A 22,708-nucleotide genomic window follows, 5' to 3' on the forward strand; every position below is an offset into this window, starting at 1 on the left:
ACGGGACATAGCCAGCAGTGACAACATGAACACGGTGGCATCAGTCCAAAATACCAACGACACACAGACACACACACACACATAGAGAGGATGGCACTGCAGGCCCAGAGGATGTCTGATAGATTTTTTTTTTTATGGCTGGGCCCTTTTGCCCAGCAGTAATGGACCGCTTTGCAAGGTGCTTTTCGTTCACCAGAGGTGCTGTTTGAAGTTTGTGGGCCTACAACAACTGATGGATTTTGTTCCCTTTTTTGTGTAAGCTGATGGGAGGAAAACATCCACTGGAGTCTGATATGAGTCAGACTGGACAGGCACAGAGCTGTCTATCTCACAGCCTTTAAAATAAAGATGGATTCTCTCAAGGAAGTTTAGAGAGCAAAACAGTCCTCTACTGATCTACCAGTAGCTACAGTCCCTGGTGATCCCTAAAACAAAAAAGGAAAAAATAAATCAAATGAAAGTCATTAAATCACAGGTTGTGCTGGTAAATATATTACTGTCAGTGTCCATTATCTCTTATAGTGTTAAGGACCGAATGCCATCAATACCTCCCCAGTTGCTTAATGGAAGTATAAGGGTGTTAAGGTGCATTAGTGCCTCTGTTTTGTGTTTTTTTGCCTTTAAATGTGAACATTAACATGATTGAGTGTGCTTTTATCGACAGAGTGAGCACTAACAGTCATTACAATGATCAAGCACAACAACTAAATGCAAAGTGCTTTCAATACTTCAAAACAAAAACAAATAAATAAACAGAAGCCATGAATTCACTTAATTTTGACCTCCGCTGAAAAAAAAGAAATAAAAAAGAAAAACATAACAGCAACAAAGTTCCCAACAGAATAAATGAAGACATCAATCAAAAACAGAAAAAAAGCTAACAGCAACCGTGATAGGTGTTAATGTTGTTACAATGCTTTCATTCACTTAAGTCCTGAAACATGAAAATGTTGCTTTACCTTTTCAAGTTGTGCGTTTTGTTTGGATTTATACAGAAACTCGCCGACAGCCACAAACACAGAGAGGACGAGGCCGGCGGCGAGCACGATGAAGATGCCGCCGATGTTCTGCACGCCCAGGGCGCTGGCCTCCTTGTTCTCCTCCTCCGGGCAGCCGTTGCCACGCCACCACTTCTCCTTCATCATGTGCAACTTGCCCTCCTCCTGCAGCTGCAGGATGGCAATCGTGATCTTGTCACGGTATGGCGAGCCTGTGGGGTCAAAAAGTAGAGGAGCTGTGAGACTAAGACCCTGTGCCCATATAGCGGTTTTCTTTCTTCAACCCAGCGCTTTATCAAAAGAACATTTCTACACATTTGCTTTGTTTGTTCCTATGACAATAACAGCTTGACAAGGTAGTTGTTAGTATGCGTCCTGAGTTTAGACATGTGTTGGTAGACATCTCGTATACCACCTCAGACATACCTTTTGCTTGCAGTAACAGGATTTTTAGACAGTGTACAGTGTCTATTTCTTGCTTACTTTTTAAAAATCTATGGGGCCAAAAAGCAAACAAATTAAATTTCAGCCATCTAGGGAATCCGCCATCAAGGTTCATTTTGTCCAGCTATGGTACACTACAGCATCACCCCATTGTGACGATGCCGGTGCCTTTCTGAGAACTTGAGAACTTCCAAAAGTTGTACGAGTTTCAACTAGAAAAAACACTCGAAACAGTCACACAGAAAAGTCAAGAGCGCTCTTTAAAAGGATGCTTTTTTCTAGCCGACTGCATACACTCTCTCCTCATTGGGAACAACTGAAAAAAAGATGTTGGCAATCTGAAGAAACACTATCTGGACACAGACCCTGAGGTCAGAGTCAGTTCAATTTACCATCATATGATTCAGTTGAATTACACTGACCGGATTAGAGTCACTAAGTGATTTAGCTTCAAGTGTTTTTTTTTATGTTGTCTCAAAGTTTAAGTTATTTGGGCTTCATCTCATACATATTTGATGTGTGTGAGAGTGCTTTTTTTTCTTTTGGAGTGTAGGACCCAAGCGTGAAAACAGACCAGACCAGCAGCATCTCCTGTTGGGGTCTTTCTGGAAGGATTACGCCAAGACTGCGATTAACATGGCAGCTAGTGTGTTATCCAACGTGCGCTCTCAGCTTGTGGCTAATCCAGATGCTAAAAAAATATGGTGTTTGAATTGTGTGGACTAATCTGTAGTCTTTGCACTCACTAAATGAGGCTACAGACTTCTCTAAATGCGTATTAAGGACCTCCAAGAAAAGTTGCCGAGCAGTAAAAAGCACTAATCTTTTAAGGATTCCTTTGAAGCTTTACTTTTAGCCAGTCCAAGTAGCCGGAGAGGAAGCAATATAAGGAAAGTATAAATGTGTGAAGATGTGTGTGTGTGTGTGTGTGTGTGTGTGTGTGTGTGTGTGTATGTGTGTGTGTGTGTGTGTGTGTGTGTGTGTGTGTTTGTGTGTGTGTGTGTGTGTGTGTGTGTGTGTGTGTGTGCATGTTTGATTATGAGTGCATGGGTAGCCCCTCAGGTGTCGAACAGTGTATTGTAAAACACAGCTCCCAGGGTACCACTGATAAAACAGCAATAAAATGGCAATTACTTCTGAGGGAACCCCCCCCCCCCTCCCACACACACACACACACACACTCCTTTTATCTATTTATTTTCACTCTAATTAAAATGGGTTGCCATGCTTAATTTGCTGTAATGTTTCCTGTACGCATTGTTTTGTTTGGCTTCATAAATAAATGCCTTTTCCAATCAGGGGGGCTTTGAAGTAAGGGTGGGCCTTGATCTGTGCCTTCTTGGGTGTCTGAAGACTGCTATCGAGCTCTCTGCGGGGCCCCGTACCCTTGCACAGGTAAACAGGCCTGAGCATAACGCAGTTCCCACACAGATCAAACGCGTCATGGGTGCCGAGTTGTGATTCAACTTGATGTGTGCATGCGAAACAGAGTGGAAAGTCTCTGAAATCTTCCCGACATGATCTCAAAGCAGAGGGAGCACTCAAGTAAAGCTGCACAATCACAGCAATTACAGCATCTGAATAATTTAATCAGATTTTCTTTTTATCCATCCACTATTTCTTTATCTCCACACACCATTTATAGAGGACCCTGCAGTACCAAGCACAGAAAGCAGGTTCACTTTCTCTGTGCCTGAATGACAGTCACAGTCTTTGCTATAATGCTGGATCCACTGAATTGCCATCTCTTGTTCCGATGGCCATAACCAGACGCAGACATTCAGCACGGCTGAGACGCACTGCCTACCCACTGCCATTCAGATCAACCTTCCCCCGAGTGTGCTAGCTGTTCATCTGGGTGATTGCTGGGTGGGCACGTTTAACTGGTTGAAGTCAGTGCAGGCTTGCCACTGTTTCCCAAGGGCACGGCAGGGCTTCTTGGAGCGAGGGGACAACACAAGAGAGCCATGTACCAACAGTATTTGTTGCTATGGTGATACTGCAAAACAGACTGATGTGTCCTTATTTTCTCTTTCATCTCATATTCAAATGACACTCTGGCCAAGTCTAACCAGACACAAACCAGATCTCAGAAAACAATGACGACGGGAAAGATACCTCTTGCTTACAAATACATGTATGTGTGTTTGCTAATCAAATATGTTTATTTGCCATTGGTATAGAGTGGTGATCTGATACAATAACGTCATGGGCGGACTGGCCATCTGGCATACCGGGGATTTTCCCGGTGGGCCGACGCACCTTTTGGGCCGATAGAATAGGCCATATATAATTTAATCATTTCGGCCAACGATCGGCCCAAAGGAAGGACAATCAGCGGCCCATTGGTTACATTTCCATATTGACACTTGACTGATCCAATAACAGCTCACGTCAGGCCCCACCCCTCGCATTTTGGCTCATAGCCAGGATTCTGTGAGCGCATCAAAAGTTAGTCGAAGTTGCCTACACGAAATTGCAGCGGGTGCCGGTAGTGATAATAGTGCAATATTGCAAGTAGGCTAGCATATGTCAACAACATGTTGAAGTTCGTTGAGTTTGAACGAGGATGTAAGCAAGCATACAGAGCAGAGGGACAGTGAGGGAGCAGGTGGTGGAGCCTATTTGAGGCTACATGATAAGAACTCAGTGGTGGAGCAGGTAGGCTATGTGTGACATGCCATGCTGACGATGATGATTATGATGACTTATTAATTGCGATAATGTAATGATATGGTAATGGTAACGTAAGGTCGTGCTGTGATTATAATAACAAATAGCGCAACTGAAATGTTCTAAATGAATGATTTGCAAACCCGGATAGCAAAAGAGTGTCAAATCGATGTTAATTGTTGGTCAGATTGATCAGTTTCCGTCAGACGCTCAAAATTCAACCTCGATGACATGAGTGGTGGTTGGTCTCTCAAAGTAGAGCGTCGAAAGGGTTCTATCTTGGAAGGGTTATCATGGTAAAGATGGGCTAAAAGACTGTAGACTGACGGAAATGTAGGCTACAAAACATCAAGTCATATTTCATGCACAAGCCAACTGAGCTATATATACAGTAACCTATACGATAGGCTACTGGAAGACATTAAAGATAATTAGTTAACGTGGCTATAATGTTCCAAAATGTACCAGCAATGTAGGTGGGTAGTATAGCCTACAGGAATAAAATATTTCCAGCAACAGCCCTGTTTATTTCGTGTTGTTTCAGTTGTCCTACAGTGATTAATGTCTACGACAATCTAGGTAATTTAGCTCTTTACACATAGGCTTCAGTAACTGTTTGGTGCTGCTGTCAGTTGAGTATTGTATAGTTTAAATGTAGCCTATTGAATAATTTGAAATGATAATTTGAATTCAAGCAGAAACTCTTCTTTAATAATTGCTTGTATAGCCTAGGCTACTTGAATATGGAGATCATGTGCTCCTGGCTACCTCTGATCAGTCAGATCAGCCAATGAGGCCTACATCACTTTCAGTTCTCCATGACAGTTGGAAATACATGCATATTTAAGGGTAATGCAAAGATTTTGTATTTAATTAGGTGTGCCCGACTGATTTGAAATCCGCTTGGGCCAAATGTGCCAGGGCCGATTTTTGGTCCCAGTCCGCCCCTGAATAACGTGATTGCATTTCTGCCTGCAGCCATTTTGATGTTGATAGATGTTAATGTAGTTGATCATAATAATGTTATTTATGAAACATAACAATCTAAGCTTGCACAGATTGAACAATAGGTGATGAGGTCTTTCAGCCAACTACAAGCCTTCACCTGCAAAAAAAAATCACAAATCTATAGGAGCATTTTCACTGCACCGCACCTCAACTCACCTCTTCTCAAACAGCAAGCATTTAAGCCAGCATTCTGGCGTTTGTTAGTTGGCTGGTGATAAACAGGGTATGCAAATAGAAGGGATGCAAATCAGACTGGCACAGCATGGGCGCCAATAAGTGATGCCGCTAAAACCCCCCAGCTGAGGCAAAGGAAGGGAATTACATGACAGGCGACGGCGAAGGCAGAATAAGACACATACAACATTGCTGTAATCTATACTGATCAAAGACGAGTAATGGCAAACAAATCCCTGATGCTTTGTCTGCAGACACAAAAAACAGCATATAAATTCAAATAAGTCCCTAAAAATTGAAGATATCTTTAATGCTAGGATATCTCTGATAGATGCATGTAGAGATTTGTTTCGCCTGCCCAAACTTGGAAGAAATATCCAGCAGAAAGAGAAAGGGATGTGCAGAAATGTTGACAGAACAGGAAAAGGAACCAAATAAACACTTCATTCTTTGACATGTTTTTGTTCTTGCTAAATCCTTTTGATGGAATAAATAGCTTATCAGACATCTAGTAGACATCTCCTCTTTCTCTCCCCTTTCTCTCTCTCTTTTTTTCTCTCTCTCTCTCCCTCTCTCTCTCTTCTTCCCTCTCTGCCTGAACACCAGGCAGGTTGTGCTCTCAGAGCTTGATTAATTCCCTCAGATTTCCTTGCAGGCCTGTAAGTAAGAATGCTCTCTATCATCTCCGAGCCTCGGCAAAAAATCCCCCAGCGGCAGCGACTGTGCTGTGCTGACAGCCAATATGCACACAATGCAATGAACAGTATGATTAATACCACTTAATGAAGCAAAATGAGGATTGATAGTAATGAGAGAGAAAGAAGCATGGTTGTTGTGTGTGTGTGTGTGTGTGTGTGTGTGTGTGTGTGTGTGTGTGTGTGTGTGTGTGTGTGTGTGTGTATTGTTGGTAAGACCCTGGAGATACATACATAGAAGGTTTCTGGTAAGGTTAGTTTACTCACAGGCTACTTGCATGTCTTGCACAAACGGACCAGTGACAGATGTTGGATGACATGGTTTTGTACATAACTCCACTTAATTACCCCCCACCCCCCCAATGGAGAGAACACACACACACACACACACACACACACACACACACACACACACACACACACATACACACAAACACACACTACTGTATATCACACCACACATATGCATTAACTGCCGACTAGGAGTCTTCCACTCTTACACTACAACTAACAATATCCTGCAGCATGTCCAAGATGGTGGGAAATATGCAGCTGCATGTGTTGATTGGATCATGTTAGTTCACAAGTAAGCAAGTCTAGATATGCTGGAGGGAAGCGTGACCAAGAGAGCTATTGAAGTGTTCTGTAAGAGCAATAGCCTTGCTTATTATTTCCCCATTTTGTAACCGTGGCCACATACTATGTTGATTTCATTTGAAGTTAAAACTTATTTTTTTCCAGTGCCTGCAAGAACAATAACTTAATAATGGCATGATAAAACCAGCATGAGCTGCAGAGGCTTCCCTGATGCTTCCAAGTACTAAAGTGAAAATGATACATCCACTTTATTCCGTTTTCCTTCTTGCAATCTCAGGGGGATGCTCACAGTAGTTGGCCCTTTATTTACTTTTCCTACCATGCAAGCAAGGGTACACATACATACCCACACTCAAACACCCACGCATGCACACACACACATACACGCACACACACGCACGCACGCGCACATACACACACACACACACACACACGCACACGCACATACACACACACACACACACACACACACAAACACACTCAAACACCCATGCATGCACACACATACACACATGCACACACACACGCACACCCACATGCACACACAGACACACACACACACACACACACACACACACACACACACACACACACACATAAACACACACACATAGATATAGCTTGGCAGCTTATTCACTAAATATGCCTTATAATAGTCTAAAAAATAGTCTTTTTTGCCAACATTCCCCTCAGCTGATACTATGTGTTGGGCCGCAGGCTCAGAAACAGCTGGAACTGGAGTGAGTTGTGTGTACCCCCCCCCCCCCCCCCACCCCCCACCCCCGCCCACCAGCAACACTGCCAACAACACTGCCAATGGGGACAGGGGCGAGCAGCACCATCAACAGCCCCATATTAATGCCACCTGACAACTAGGCTTTGTCAAAGTCAACGACATATGCTTACCAGAGCATGGTGTGTATGTGTGTATGTGTGTGTGTGTGTGTGTGTGTGTGTGTGTGTGTGTGTATATGTGGGTGGGTGGGGGGGTTGGGGGGCATGGCCTGCATATGGTAACAGCGACTAAAAGGGTAGAATTAGCAATTTAAATGCCGTATTCTGGGCCGCCTGTGAATGGTCCACTAGGGAGTGATAATGCTAAACATCCCTTTTCCACACGGCCAGGGTGTGTGCCTGAGTATGTGCCTGTGTGTAAAGTATATGTCTGTGATTGTGTGTGTGTATATGTGTGTGTGTGTGTGTGTGTGTGTGTGTGTGTGTGTGTGTGTGTGTGTGTGTGTGTGTGTGTGTAAATTGTGTATGTGTGTACGTTTGCACCTCTGTGCTATGAGCCTCCCAGGGTACCCACTCGACATGTATCAGACCAAACAGAAAACACTGGTAGCGTTTGAGGAACATGCTCCTGCCCCACCCCACTCCACCCCACCCTGGCTGCCGTGGTGGGGACCCAGCTGCTGGCTGGGCTGAGCCACCGCTGCATTTAAACGTGCCCGGGAAATCACCGCGGTCGGATTTATCCCCAGCCCTGGAGAATGGCACGCCGAGCAGATCTCAGCCCTCTCAGCACTCACACACACACACATATACACACACATACACACACACATACATACACACATACACATACATACACACATACACACACATACATACAGTACACACACATACACACACGCACGCACACACGCGCACACACACACATGCACACACATACACACACACACACATACACACACATACACACACACACACACACACACAGACACACACACACACACACACACACATCCACACACATAAGAGCAGCACACTCACTCGAACAGGGATAAATCACCCTGTGCCCTGTTTTTCTCATATATACAGTACACACACACACAGAGACACACGTGCACACATACATAAACACACATACATACACACACGCACACACACAGATGCACAGACACACGCGCACACACACATACACACACACAGACCCACACACACACACACACACACACACACACACACACACACACACACAGAGACACAGATAAATACTTTTCTCCCTCCCCTTGTGTTCCCTCTCTACTCCTGGAAGCACAAACCACAGATGCACAGACACACGCGCACACACACATACACACACACAGACCCACACACACAGACACACACACACACACACACACACACACACACACACACAGATAAATACTTTTCTCCCTCCCCTTGTGTTCCCTCTCTACTCCTGGAAGCACAAACCCATCAAAAAAAACACTCACGTGCATGTGTACACACACAACCACACATCACACACAAATGCTCTACTGTAGTACAAGTGTTCTATATATTTTTGATCTCTATCTCTAACTTCCTCTCGCTCCTCCACACACACAGCACACAGAGGCACACACAGAGAAATACAAATTGATGTCTCCTGTTCACCTATAACCCAACACTGCCAGCAGGATAAAAGATTCCATATCTAAAGATGAGTCAACAGAGTGCAAGGAAAGAGCATAGACCAGAAGGGAACTATCCATCAATATTCAATTCTAAATGAAAAAACTTTATTCCACTTCCTCAGGAATGCTAATGATTATATCGCACATTGATATATCAAATCATTGCATTGCACAAATCATATGTATTGTTACATTATGAAAATCCAGCAAGCTACCTATTATGTTTAGGATTGTCCATGATGCATTGAGGTTATCTTTTTCCATCTTTGCTCCCTCTATCTCCCACTTTAAGATAAGAGTCCTCCTCCCCAATGATCCCAATCAAGCATCTGCCCTGCACATGGCTGGGCCTGCATGGCTGTCAATTACTCATCTCGTTTACATGGCGGGGGCCGATGACAGAGACAAGCAAGGTGGAGATGACCGAGGAAGGCCTTTGAAACCCACATCAAGGTGCTTCTTCAAACATTCAGACATTTGTTGTGTTCAAAGTGAAGGCACTTGGGATTCTGAGCGGAGAGGACACTCGTTTAGAGACGGTGTGCATCGATATGCTATGCTTCACTACACACACACACCACCTGCCATTGTTTTTCTGTAGCTTAGAAATGTGGAGTTTTTTTAAGGCCACATTCTTATTGTGTAAATAAAAATAAAGACATTTTAGTGAATTAAATAGGATAAGCATTCACTTCGAGGTGTGTTAACACCTCAAACAAAATAGCTTCCTCAACAATAGCTTCCTCGTGTTACCTCGTGCTCATAAACCCTCCCCTACACCAGATCTTCCAGAGGCAACAAGAGTAGTGTGGGAATGTTCACGTGCTACTGCTTCAGCTGCTAGCGGACACGAGCTGAGCTTAGTTGAGCTGTTTGTTAAAATGAGTTGTGTTTACTCAGGAAATCAAACATATGGCTAAGTGTGCTGCTGTACCTCCTTGAACGGCGCCATTTTAACCCAACACACACACGTGGCTGTGCTTCAGATAGCACACCCTGAATACTTTTAAAGAAACTGTCTAATCCTTGGGAAAGGTAACACAGAGACTCTAATTCCATTACTTCAAAAAAGAGAAAGACAAAATAAAAAAGACCAAAGAGACGAGTGACGAGTCTTAACATAGTGTGGGGTCATTGTGTTTTAATGTCTCCAGGTGATGCCATGAAAGACTTTTTCTTTCTCTCTCTCTCCTCTCTCTCTCTCTTTTTCTGAAAACTCAGGTACTTAAAGGAGACTTCCCCCCCTTGCTTGTGCAGCTGACACAGCTAGGGGCTGCCTGTATAACAGGATTAAGACAATCTGCCGCTGAGCCCGGTAATCAGATCCCACTCCTCCTCAGCCTCCTTCTCACGGGAGTGGGATACCATCGCACAGCACCACCGCATTTTTCATTCATTTATTTGTTTTATATATTCATCTATTTCCTCCCTTGTTCACCCTAGGGGCTCCCACTCTCTCTTTCACTCACCCCATCTCTCTCTCTCTCTCTCTCTCTCTCTCTCTCTCTCTCTCTCTCCATCTCAAACATCCAGTGAGCAAGAGCACTAGGTGGTGTATTAATTTACTGAGATGCTAGCCCCTATAAGCTAACCCTACGCTGAGGCATTACTGAGTCATTTATCAAAATGAAGTCAAAGCCATACACCATCTGCATATTAACTCTGTGACCAGAGCTACTCTGCAAGCAGAACCGATTCAGACTGTGGGTTTTTACTTGTGTATGCAAAGAAACAAAGTTCATTAAAAAAAGACTTCTAGAAAAAAAGGGAAAATGTACTGTACTGTATGTTTCAATGCATAATGGAAATTGCTGTCAAGAGCTTGGGGAAGGGCAGTATTCATTGCAAACTGATTTTTGTGCCAATACCATATGCATTTTTTTTATCTGCCTGCAAATACCGCAAATCAGAAGCATTATAGTAATACTTATGTAATAGCCATGTAATTGAGCTTGCATTGCATATACAACAACTTATGGAAGATCCAGCAATTAACAAGTTTAGAATATGGACAAAAATAGGCTATGAACAAGGAAGGCAGTATTTATCTCACTGACCGGTGCAGCTGATTGGAGAAGTTATTTCCTTTGGTAATAATTAATTTCTAGAATATTGATCCGTGACTTCAGTGCGGCAGGCCACTGTCACAGTCAAAACAAATCTGTCTTCATGTGGCAAAAATTCACTAATTCCCTCAAAGCGTAATTTATGATTCATGCTTTCTATTAGATCAGTGGTTCTCAAACTTTCCACAATGTACCACCTCAGAAAACAATTAGCTCAAGTACCACCATTATGACCAGCATTAAAATACAGTAGCATAGACAAAATAAACTACATATTTTACATTGTACATACTGTTTTACATCATTTCCCCCCCAAGAAAGACAAAAACTAGTTTAAATTTAACTTCAGTGATTAAGGATTTTTCATTGTATATATTTTGATATAATTTGTGATTATTTAAATTGTGATTATTTCATCCTTATGAAAAAAAAAACATCTCCGAGACCCCTGGAGCACCACTAGAGACAGTCCGCGTACCACCAGTGGTAATCGTACCACAGTTTGACAACCACTGTATTAGATCATCTGATGGGGAAAAGCTGCACATACCCATGGGTGTGCCCACTCCATAGGCCTTGGAGTCGATGAGGCCTCCGATCTGCGTGAGGTTGCAGTTGCGTTGAGTGACAAACTCGATGGTGGTGGACTCCATGAGGAAGGCGTAGTCGGACGTGAGCACGCGATGGATGCCCTCCTCCATACTCTTCACCATCACCGAGTGACGCCGGCTGCTCATGAACTCCCACATCTTGTCGTACGTGGAGATCTTGGTTTTCTAGAGGGGTGAGGAGCGCAACAGTAAGGCAACATTCAGACACTGTACATATTCATGGACATATATGATATCATAACATATTTTTAATCAACTGAAAAATAAAAAGATACCCACACACTGTTCGATAAGCTCCCAGAGTGGTTTATTAACAACGTTTTGACCAGAAGTCTTCGTCATATTTTTAATCAACCACACCACCTTGCTCAGTGTTTAATGCAAATTGTTACTAAATGCAGAGATGCTGGTTCAAAGAGATGCAGAGCGAGATTGAACGAAATAGAGAGCACATATACCCATGTAGTATGGATCTGATACAGCAAGAACACCATAAAATAATATGCGGGATTGTACAATGTGGGTGAGACCCATTATTGTGCTTTCCCGAGTGGAGTAATGGCTATCCACTGTTATTCTGGATTTCCATGGGCACTGTACAACAACCAGTTTTACAGCATCCTTAGACCCATTCAGAACAAGAAACACCAGTACTCATGTTTCCTGAGGGAATATACTACACAAGGAATTGTTACATAAGATTCATACTTTTTTATTAAAAAAAAAATCACCATTAATTCACATCTCCTTTGGAGGGTATTTGCATGTAAACTGCTGCCTTCCTTGCTGCACTCGCTTGATACCTGACGTTACACTCGATGTTACAAATGAGGCGGTATGCAGGGGAGGTAAAAAGGCACTACGCCATCTCAGCTTGTACAAAGGAATTTAGTTTTGTGTTGATGGGAAACCATCTGCAGTTTGCAGAGCTGAGCAAAGACTGCAAATTAAATCTACGCTGACATAAATCTGCTTACTGGCTCTGGATGCGGTAGACAGCCACCACAAGGCCGACAGACAGACACACAGACACACACACACACACACACACGCAAGCGAGTAAACAAATGCTTAAAACTGAAGCGAGTGAGTGGGAGAAAGTTTACTCTGTATAAGAGATGAGCTCGGTGTGTGTGTGTGTGTGTGTGTGTGTGTGTGTGTGTGTGTGTGTGTGTGTGTGTTGGAGCATGCCAAATGATTTACATGCAATTATTTTATAAATGTCATTAGCAAACATGTCATTAATTTCGTCTGAGCTGAACTCTCCTCCTTTCCCAGGATGTCTCATTATCTGAGGTTAAGGCAACACCGATACCAACCAAAGACAATGCTAATGATTCTGACCAACCGCAGGAGAGGTGAACTTAACAAAAGATACATGCTCAAGTGAACACATTTCCTGATTTCTGAGAGATATGAAAATAAACATGAAGGATGATTTAAGACTATTGTATTTGCATGCACATCGTGACTGATTAGTTCAAGTTTAGACTATTGCACAACCACAGAAACAGATGTAATTTAATTCAAGGCTGTTCATTTTTCTGTTATACTTCCCATACAGTACCCATTCGGTATTTTTACTGCCAACTGCTTTACTAATTTAGTAAGACATCAAGACTGGCACTGGTCAAAAGGTTGTTATGCTAGATTTACTGTCTCAAATGCATGATTTCTATAATGTTTATGTTCCTCTGTCATTTAGTTTAGTTACCAGTGCTTAGCAGATTTGATTATGTTTCCTGAAAGTAAAATGGTAGCTTTAGTTTTCAAATCATGTGCGATCGTGATAGAGCTGTCATCAAGGTAAAGATACCTCACAATTTAAAAGACTACAGGTCCACTTATTTCACAAGGGCCATTTTTCGAAGGCATTTGGAACCCAATTAAGCCACATCTTCAAGGTCCGATCTGCCATTATTGTGTGTAATGACTTTCTGTGACGGGTCGATATTTTAGATCAACCGAGTGATTTGTGAAGTGCCTATCAGAATCTCTCCGAGTCACCCTTGACAAATCAGGAGATTGAGCATGCAGACTAGAGAGTGCTGATAAGGCAGAGGAGCCCTCCCTCAAAGACAGAGGGGCGGGTGGGATGGATAACCACCACACACACACACACACACACACACACACACACACACACACACACACACACACACACACACACACACCTCACCTTTCCATCTCCACCTCCCCAATAATGTCCGTCGGGGCCGAGACAGACTCGTAAATCCAACAGATAACCAACTAAAGCTCAAAGTCAACCCGAGGTAGGCACATAGAAAAAAAATACAAAAAAACAGGATCCATCCATAAACATTTGACACTCCAATCCACCAAAGGGGATCACTGATAAATACCAGTTCAGTTGTGAAACACTGAAAATAATATTTGTGGCATGATGCAAGCCACCGTAATATTAAAGCCTGTTCAAAATGTAAAAATGTGTCACAAACACATTTTAAACACACATGCATGGCTTCATTGAATCAAGAAATGACACAAATATTTTAAATCTGTCAAAATAACGCCTTCATTTCGATTAATTAATTAATTAATCAGAGAAAAAAACTACATCTTAAAAAAAAAGAACTCTGACCTTTGACCCAGCGCAATTCTAGCCACAGTGACTGTAGTCACTGAAGGAGGCAGATGAGAAAGTGTTGCTTAGTCCAGTGAATGGAGCATTTACGTAATGCCCAGATGGAACTGTTGACAGGGGCATCATTCTCTGTAATCTCTGTAAGGAATTTCCGTACCATAAGAGTTTGTCAAGTCTGAAATATCACGTCAATGCAAAGCAGCACAGAGGTCCAAGCTAGCATACCCCTTGATGATAATAGCGAAATAACACTAGCAGCCAGCCTTGTCAAGCCACTCCCGACCAGGCGTTCAGACGCAAACTTATTGTTTAGGCTACTACCTATGACAGACTAACTAACTAACCAACTAACTCATTGACAGTGAGTGGAAACTTCAGTAATTTGCATTAGGCTACCATGCTAAAAACTGACACTCCTGCGTCAGGACAGTGAAAATGATAATAAAAGAGACGTTGAACTTTAAAGTCTATAATGTTGGCTTGGCTATTCGTTTAATTAATGAAATTAAATTAATGAAATTAAATAAATGTATTTGAATTGAAATATTTTTAAATATGTTCATAGCAAATATTGATACATGCGATTACATATAGATTAATTAATTACAGAATATGTAATTAATTATATTGAAATATTTTTAATCATTTGACCGCCCAATAATCTCATAACTTCGAACATCCTGACTCTTCATTGTGTGTGAAGGCAACCTGACTAGTTTACCCAGGAAACTAATTACCCAGAAACAGACACATTTCCAGTCATTAGTACTGTTTGTTTCTGGTCTGCATGGCTCTGTGTGTCTGATAAATTCTGTTCCATGCTTCCATGAGTTGTTTGGTTACATTCATCTCCTCGGGTCTTATCTCAGCGACATTCTTGTCGGCTTGCACTTCTGACTTGGAAAAACCTGCATGTCAAATCTCCAACCCTAGCAATCCCTTGTATTGGAGATCACAAGGCTCAAAGTTTTACTAAGCCCTCTCCCAGCTAACCCCACCACCCTTCCACACACACACCCCCACACACACACCTAAAGACTTACACATAATTTCTATCTCTCTCTCATCCACACACCCACCCACACACACACACACACACACACACACACACACACACACACACACACACACCACACACACACACACACACACACACACGCTACTTACACACCTACAGACTTCTGTCTCTCATCCACACACACACACACACACACACACACACACACACACACAAACACCACACACACACACACACACACACACACACACACACACACACACACACACACACACACCTACAGACTTAAACATATGTTCTATCTCTCTCTCATCCCCACACACACCACATACACACACACACACAAACACACACACACACTCATACACACACACACACACACACACACACACACACCTACAGACTTACACATATTTTCTATCTGCCTCTCATCCACACAGACACACACACACACACACACACACACATACACACACACATGCACACACGTAACCTACAATGTCTTTTACCATCACAAGTTGCTATCTCACCAACTTTGGTGCAGATACCCAAGTTAGTTTCCTGTCTGAGACTTCCTGTGTCAGTCTGAAGGATGCAGGTTGATTAAGACCAGCACCTCCCGTAATCCTTTGATCATGCCCAAGTGGCCATGAATTAGCATAGCCTCATTCAATATTCGCTGTGGCGTTTTTTTTCTCTCTCCCTATTAATTTGCTACGCACCAAAAACTCAAGTCACCACACATTTGGTAAACAACGCTGTCGGAGCTCTAAATGAAACGGTGAGAAGCTGGAGACGCACACGTGTTAATCACAATGACATCACCTGGGATCGGAGTAAAATGGGTGATAAACTCCACAGTCAAGCATTTACAAGGCACCTGTGAGCTCACGGTGGGTGGATTTCAACCTGCCTCAACTTTGCTGGCATTTTAACGGAATTTGCTTGTCAGGTCAGAGCGGGGGGGGGGGGTCTGCTCTGTGAGGTCCGATTCTGGAGAGGGTACAGATTTGTGCAGGCGCTCTCCTGAGAAGGCAGTAAAAGCGGATGTATGGCTCATAAAAGGGGGTGTAATGCATGGGTTTACGAGACGCCACCGCCCGCCACTCTGTGTCTCTGGAGCGGGGAGTCACTTAGCCGAAGTCTGTTAACGGTGACACGGCAAACTCGCTGACGGATGAGGACTCTTCGAGCCGCGGAGCAGAGGAGAGGTGAGGACAGAGGAGAGAGAGAGAGAGAGAGAGAGAGAGAGAGAGAGAGAGAGAAATATGAGGGGGTGCACAAAGAAAGACCTGTTCTTCATAACTCACCATAAATGCAACACGCCCATCCACACTGAGCAGAGTCTGTTCGGCAATAGACCTTTTTATTCTCAAAAAGGCTCAATATCGAACCTTTATGTCCATGCAATAAAATAGCTCTTTAGCACCATGGGGGCACTATGCCAAGACTGGCCAGGGGAAAGAAATCTGGAACTCAACTGAATCATTTTAATAAGACTATTCTTAACTTCAGTTGGACCGAACTTCCACCCACTTCATTCAAAGGTCTAACAAGAGTCCTCTTTCTCAGCAGCGCGGTGGAGGTCATTGATCAGGTAACTGTTTCTACTGAGAAAGCAGGGCAATTTCAGTTCTGCTGAAGCAACACAATTACACAAGCAAACCAGGAGTGAGCTTGTAGAGATCTCAAGACCATTCAAGCCAACAACCTAATTTAAGTTATGTCTGGAACTTGATATTAACTGCAGAATAATAAGGTATGGGATTATTATTCATCATAAAACTCAAGAGGGGATATTTCACATTACCCTTTACAGATTAAGTATAAGGTTTTCTCTACAAGCAGACCAGATATGTTTTCTGAGATGGTATCCATCTCTCTCCCGCTCTTTTCTCTTCTCTAGTGGGACAGACAAGCGGAGGGCACATAACAACAAGCCCATAATCATGTAGTTCAGCGTGTGTCGCCATGACATTTGTAAATTGTCAATCTCCTTGCTTGGCCTTTCGCTAACAAAAGCTGCTACTCCTAATGCAGCACTAAGTACTGGGCGCGACTTGCTCCTCTGCTTCCATTTGCATGTATCAGCATCTGTAATTAGCAGCGGTGACCTCAGGGGCCAGCGTCTCACTGGCCTTTTCTCTTTGTCCATCCATTCTTTTTGGGGCAACCGTGATGCTCACAGTCACAGCAAAGATGAATGGCCCAACTCTAGTATGGCCCAGCATGACAACCTTTAATCAAGCACAAACCATTAGACCTCTGCACCTTTTCATCCTCCTCTGTGAGAGAGCTTGTCACGACCAGAGAAGGTTATGCCACACAACACATTCCGAAACAAAAAAGCACCTAACACGAAATGTAATGGCCTCCAATAATGGCCTTACTCTTCTCTGGACACAAAAGCTGCTGCACTGTAGATGTGTTTGAAATGTGCACAGCAGCAGACGCTCTTTCGTCACGTTCGCTTTGAGAAGGACTGAGAGGATGTGGTGTTACAGACCGAGGAAGTGACAAAGCTTCACAAGAGAGTGAAAAAAGACATCGGACACCATATTTAACGCTGTAGGAGTGGATTGTTTTGTCCCCTCTTTGTGACCATTTCTGAGCATTTAAAAGCAGCCTGTGTTTCAGAAAAGTAAAGTTACAGCAACATCGTGAAATCCATGCCCCTGACTGGCAGTGTCAAAGTACGCCTGTAATCCTTGGTGGCAAAGTGACAGGGTAACTAGCAGCGGGCCTGTGGGTGTCCATTTTAAATGTAGGCTCTCATTATGTTCATCCAGTGACAGCATAGCATTATGGATTCATTCGCAATCAGCCCAAACATGCAGGAGTCACAAGCAGAAAGCAGAGCAGTTGTGGGGGAAGGCTTTAGTGTGTGTGTGTATGTGTGTGTGTGTGTGTGTGTGTGTGTGTGTGTGTGTGTGTGTTATGGGGGTGTTTTTGTAACACTACATGCTCGTTAGTGTGACAGAGATTGTACATGTCCGTGTTGGATGTACGTTAGAATAATTTTCAGTTGTTCCAGTAAGATGTGTCTGAGTATGTATATGTGTTTACTAATGTTTTGTTCTGTCAGGCAGATGTAACTGAATGTTAGTGGATGTTTAGTGTGTTTGTGTGTGTTTGTGTGTAAGAGAGTGTGTGTGTGTGTGTGTGTGTATGCATGTGTGTATATGTGTGTGTGTATGTGTGTGCATGTGTGAGGGTGTGTGCATGTGTGTGTATTGTATGTGAGTATGTGAGTGTGTGTGTGTGTGTGTGTGTGTGTATGTGTGTGCGTGTGTGTGTGTGTGTCTGCATGCCTGTGCAGGTGGACTAGGAGACAGCCTGTCCCTAGGGTCCACCTCCTACAGACACACACTCCATTGTTAAGCTTGTCAAGACGTCTTGGTTGGCAAAGTGCTTTGCATATTTTTCAAAGGGTCGTAATCAAAGGAATCACGGGAGAGGGAGAAAACAGAACACCATCAACACAAACACTGTATTCAACCCCCCCCCCCCCCCCCCATCTCCATCCCACCCGACCAATCATCCACCCAAACAGATTTGACAGATATTGTTCGCAATGCCTCATCGACACCAAAGGCACATACACACACTTGTAAGGAAAGCTAATTCCGTCCACAGCTCAGCGTACACGGCAGGTTCTTTGGCAGGCGTCTGTGTGATGTGGATTATGCTATTTTAGTTGGATGGAACCCTGCTTAGTCTTGTGAGACCACGCTATGAGACAATGGCCATCTTGTGTTCCCATGCAGTCAGGAGTCGTGCTGGAGGATGCAGCTGGAGAAGCACTGACAGACTAGTGCTGCTGCATATCCAAAGGCCAAGGCTGCGGTGATGGGTGCACAGAAGCCAACAAAGAAGTCCATGTGTCACTTGCCTGCCCAGACACAATGACTGGTGAAGGGTGCTCTAAGCCCTGAGGCAACCTCACTCATTAGAACATGCAGGGGAGCTGCTAGAAATGCTGGGTCATTTGATTTAAATGACTGTGCCGTGTGTATATTAATGTACATATAAATGAACAAAAGAAATCAATAGAAAATAACTGTTACTGTGATAAGTATGTAAGAATGTCCATTAGTATTCTTATAATATGCAACCTGATGTGCATGAATAAGTGCATTGAGGTTTTGTCATCATGTTATGTGCCTTAGGTAAAAGTATAACCAGAGAGGGTTAAAGTGGATCTTTGGTATAACCATGGTATGTTCAGGATTTAGAGGGTTTTGCATCTGAACTCTTAATGTATATATACACAATATATATTTATATTCAATATATATTTGCTTATAATCTTTTAACTAGCATAAAACAATGTCCTGCGGCTTACACACAATGCAACTAATACAGAGGAAATTACTGTAAAGATATAACAACTGTTTGTGATACCTTTCATTCTGTGGATACTATGTGTTTGACTACATGTTTGGCAATAGCTGATTTGTGCAGAACACACAGTTTAAACAACGTTTACTTCATTTGAATGTAGAATAACATCAATCGCATTGTATAAAGAGGCTCAGCAGTGAAAGGTTAGCGAGCCCTGATTTGTCTTGTGGAAATGATAGAAACTGAGCATAGCTCAATGAAATATCTTTTGTCTGTAAAAACTCTTACAGAAAGAACAAATATGTGTAATAATGAAATCTTTAAAATTATTCAATAAATATAATTAGATGTAGCTTTTTCTATATTGTAAATGAACTTTGTTGACTCATTTGGAATCACTGGGATGCATTAGACTTGAATTTGCCTGAGCCTCGGAGGTGATGCATACAACCAGGCACACCACACCCCGCACACTCATCCTCCTCCCTGAGCCTGCTGGTCCGATTGCATTAGTGTGTGTGATGTTAGTCAGCCCTCCCAGCCTGCACCAGCCATAAACTCACCTCTGGTTAACAGAGGCCTGCAGGCATAGTAAGGGATGAGAGAAAAAAGAATAACATAAAAGTTTTCCTGCGGTTGCAGAAGACAAGATGGGGGAGAATGTGTGAGTCTGAGAGAAATTCTGAGGGAGAGAGGGAGAGAGAGAGAAAAAGAGAGAGAGAGAGAGACAGAGAGAGACCTGAACAGTAGCTGATGGAGAAAGCAGGATGTATAGTTGCACAGATAAAAAAAAGACAAAGAGGCTAAGGAAAAACCAAGAGTGACATATAGATGGATGTAGAGAGATGATGACCACTGATTTAATTTAATGTTAAAAAACCTCCACAACTGAATTTAAAAAAGTGATGACGGCAGTATCACGGTGGTTAGGCATAAGGGCAAAAAAAAAGAGTGAGCAGGAAAGACAAACGAAATGAAAAGAGAGATAGAGAGAAATAAAGAGAGGGAAAGAGAGAGAGAGAGGGGGGGATTAGATGGCTCCACAAACAGAGGGACAAAAAACGCCTCAAGGGCAGCAGAGTGGAGGTGAGCAGGGGGGTGCTGCGCTCAGCTAAATCCAGCCGCAGATTGTTTTGATGTCGAGAGAGAACCACAGAGAGAGAGAGAGAGAGAGAGAGAGAGAGAGAGAGAGAGAGAGATGCAAAGTAAGAGAGTGGTGAAAGGAGAGGGCAGAGCGAGAGCCTAAAAGCGCTGGTGATGGGCGTTCTTGGAAGGAGCCGCCTGCAAAAAGAGCACCAGCTCCACTGTTTGATCACAATGCCTTTTGAAGTGTAGAGAGGGATGCCTGTGTACGCGATGGAGCGCTGCGCCGCGCCATGCCTCACCTCGAAGTGGGAGAGAGAGAGGGTGAACGCAGCGAAGCGGGAGAGAGAGAGAGATGGTGAACACAGCAGGATCAGATGCAGGAGTGACAAAAAGAGGGGCTGGCCGTTGTCTTCACCCCAGATCCAGAGTTGATGAAAGACAGCTGATTTGAACTATGTTCCTTCCCAGCATTACTCCGCTATATCCAGTGAAAGCAAAAGAGAGTAACAGTGCTTGTAGCACAAGACTGCTTGTGAAACTCATCCTAGGTCATGACAGACGAACTTTAATCTTTGTGATCTTTCTGTTGATATGGCTGGTTCACATGATCCAGGCTGTGATCTGCAGCAGCAGTGTTTGTGGGCTCTTTCACTGCCAACCAGCCGGCACGTCCACTCACCACAAAAGAGTACAAAAGAGTACATATCTGTACTGCACGTCCACTCACCACAAGAGTACAAAAGAGTACATGTCTGTACTGCACGTCCACTCACCACAAAATAGTACAAAAGAGTGCATGTCTGTACTGCACGTCCACTCACCACAAAAGAGTACAAAAGAGTACATGTCTGTACTGCACGTCCACTCACCACAAAAGAGTACAAAAGAGTACATGTCTGTACTGCACGTCCACTCACCACAAGAGTACAAAAGAGTACATGTCTGTACTGCACGTCCACTCACCACAAAAGAGTACAAAAGAGTACATGTCTGTACTGCACGTCCACTCACCACAAAAGAGTACAAAAGAGTACATGTCTGTACTGCACGTGTAGTCACCTAAAAAGAGTACATGTCTGGACTGCACGTCCCCTCACCACAAAAGAGTACATGTCTGGACTGCACGTCCACTCACCACAAAAGAGTACATGTCTGGACTGCACGTCACCTCAAAAGAGTACATGTCTGGTCTGCACGTCACCTCAAAAAAGTACATGTCTGGATTATAAGCGACTGTTTTTTACTCATTTAGGCTCAGCAGGATCATAACAGAGACCAGGGCCGTTTTCACACAGCATCTGAAGGTGGAACGTAGCTCATGACTCGCCGATTAAAGAGAAATTCCTAAAAATGATGGACTGTCAGTCCTAATTCACAAAGGCCCTGTGCAAAAACACCAATGTAAGAACCTGTGAGGACCCCTAAATCAAACCTAACTCCAAAACAAATGGAAAATGTTGCTTTGAATGCAGATGCAGTATCACTGAAAAGATACTGTCTCAGTCATCAGAGAATATTTATTGAGCTTGTAAGGGATCCAATACATCACCAACTAGCCAAAACAACCCCCTCATTGCCAACATGAAATTGAATATAATGTTTTATTGTACAAATAAACTAGCTCCTGTCTATGCAGACGTATACTAATGCATTTTGAAAACTGTACAAAGATGCTTGCTCTGTGGGCAAAATATTTTCTGTTATTCAATTTGTACCCTTGATGTCAAATATTTATGTATTTATTGTCTTTTGCTGAAGACTTAGTAAAAGTCGGTCCCAGGAGCTTGAAGAAGAGGATTTACAAGAATACATTTTTAGTTAGAAACTTCTAACGTGACTTAGGAGTACACTTAGTGGTAAGACAAAATGTTTTGTGAAACTGGGCCCAGATTGCCGCAAAGCCCCCTGCCTGTGCTGAAGAATCACGTCTTGCCTCATCAGAAGAGATGGTGGAGCTAGTGCAGATTAATGGCTGTGTGTGTGT

At 43.2% G+C, this 22,708-nt stretch overlaps 1 protein-coding gene across 1 annotated transcript in view; it reads right to left on the minus strand.

Moving 5' to 3' along the window:
* Nucleotides 1-22,708, minus strand: part of grik2 (glutamate receptor, ionotropic, kainate 2) — a 170,486-nt gene that overhangs the window by 5,942 nt on the left and 141,836 nt on the right. The window contains exons 14-15 of the mRNA XM_076279486.1: nt 11,611-11,836; nt 960-1,210 (exon numbers count right to left, since the gene is read on the minus strand). Of these exons, the coding sequence (XP_076135601.1) occupies nt 960-1,210; nt 11,611-11,836 (477 nt within the window). The remainder of the gene's footprint in view (nt 1-959; nt 1,211-11,610; nt 11,837-22,708) is intronic.

The sequence above is a fragment of the Alosa pseudoharengus genome, unplaced genomic scaffold, assembly GCF_046254945.1.
Source record: "Alosa pseudoharengus isolate Yale_2024_CS ecotype anadromous, Long Island Sound unplaced genomic scaffold, YU_APseudo_1.1 YU_APseudo_1.1_scf_12, whole genome shotgun sequence".
NCBI lineage: Eukaryota > Metazoa > Chordata > Actinopteri > Clupeiformes > Clupeidae > Alosa > Alosa pseudoharengus.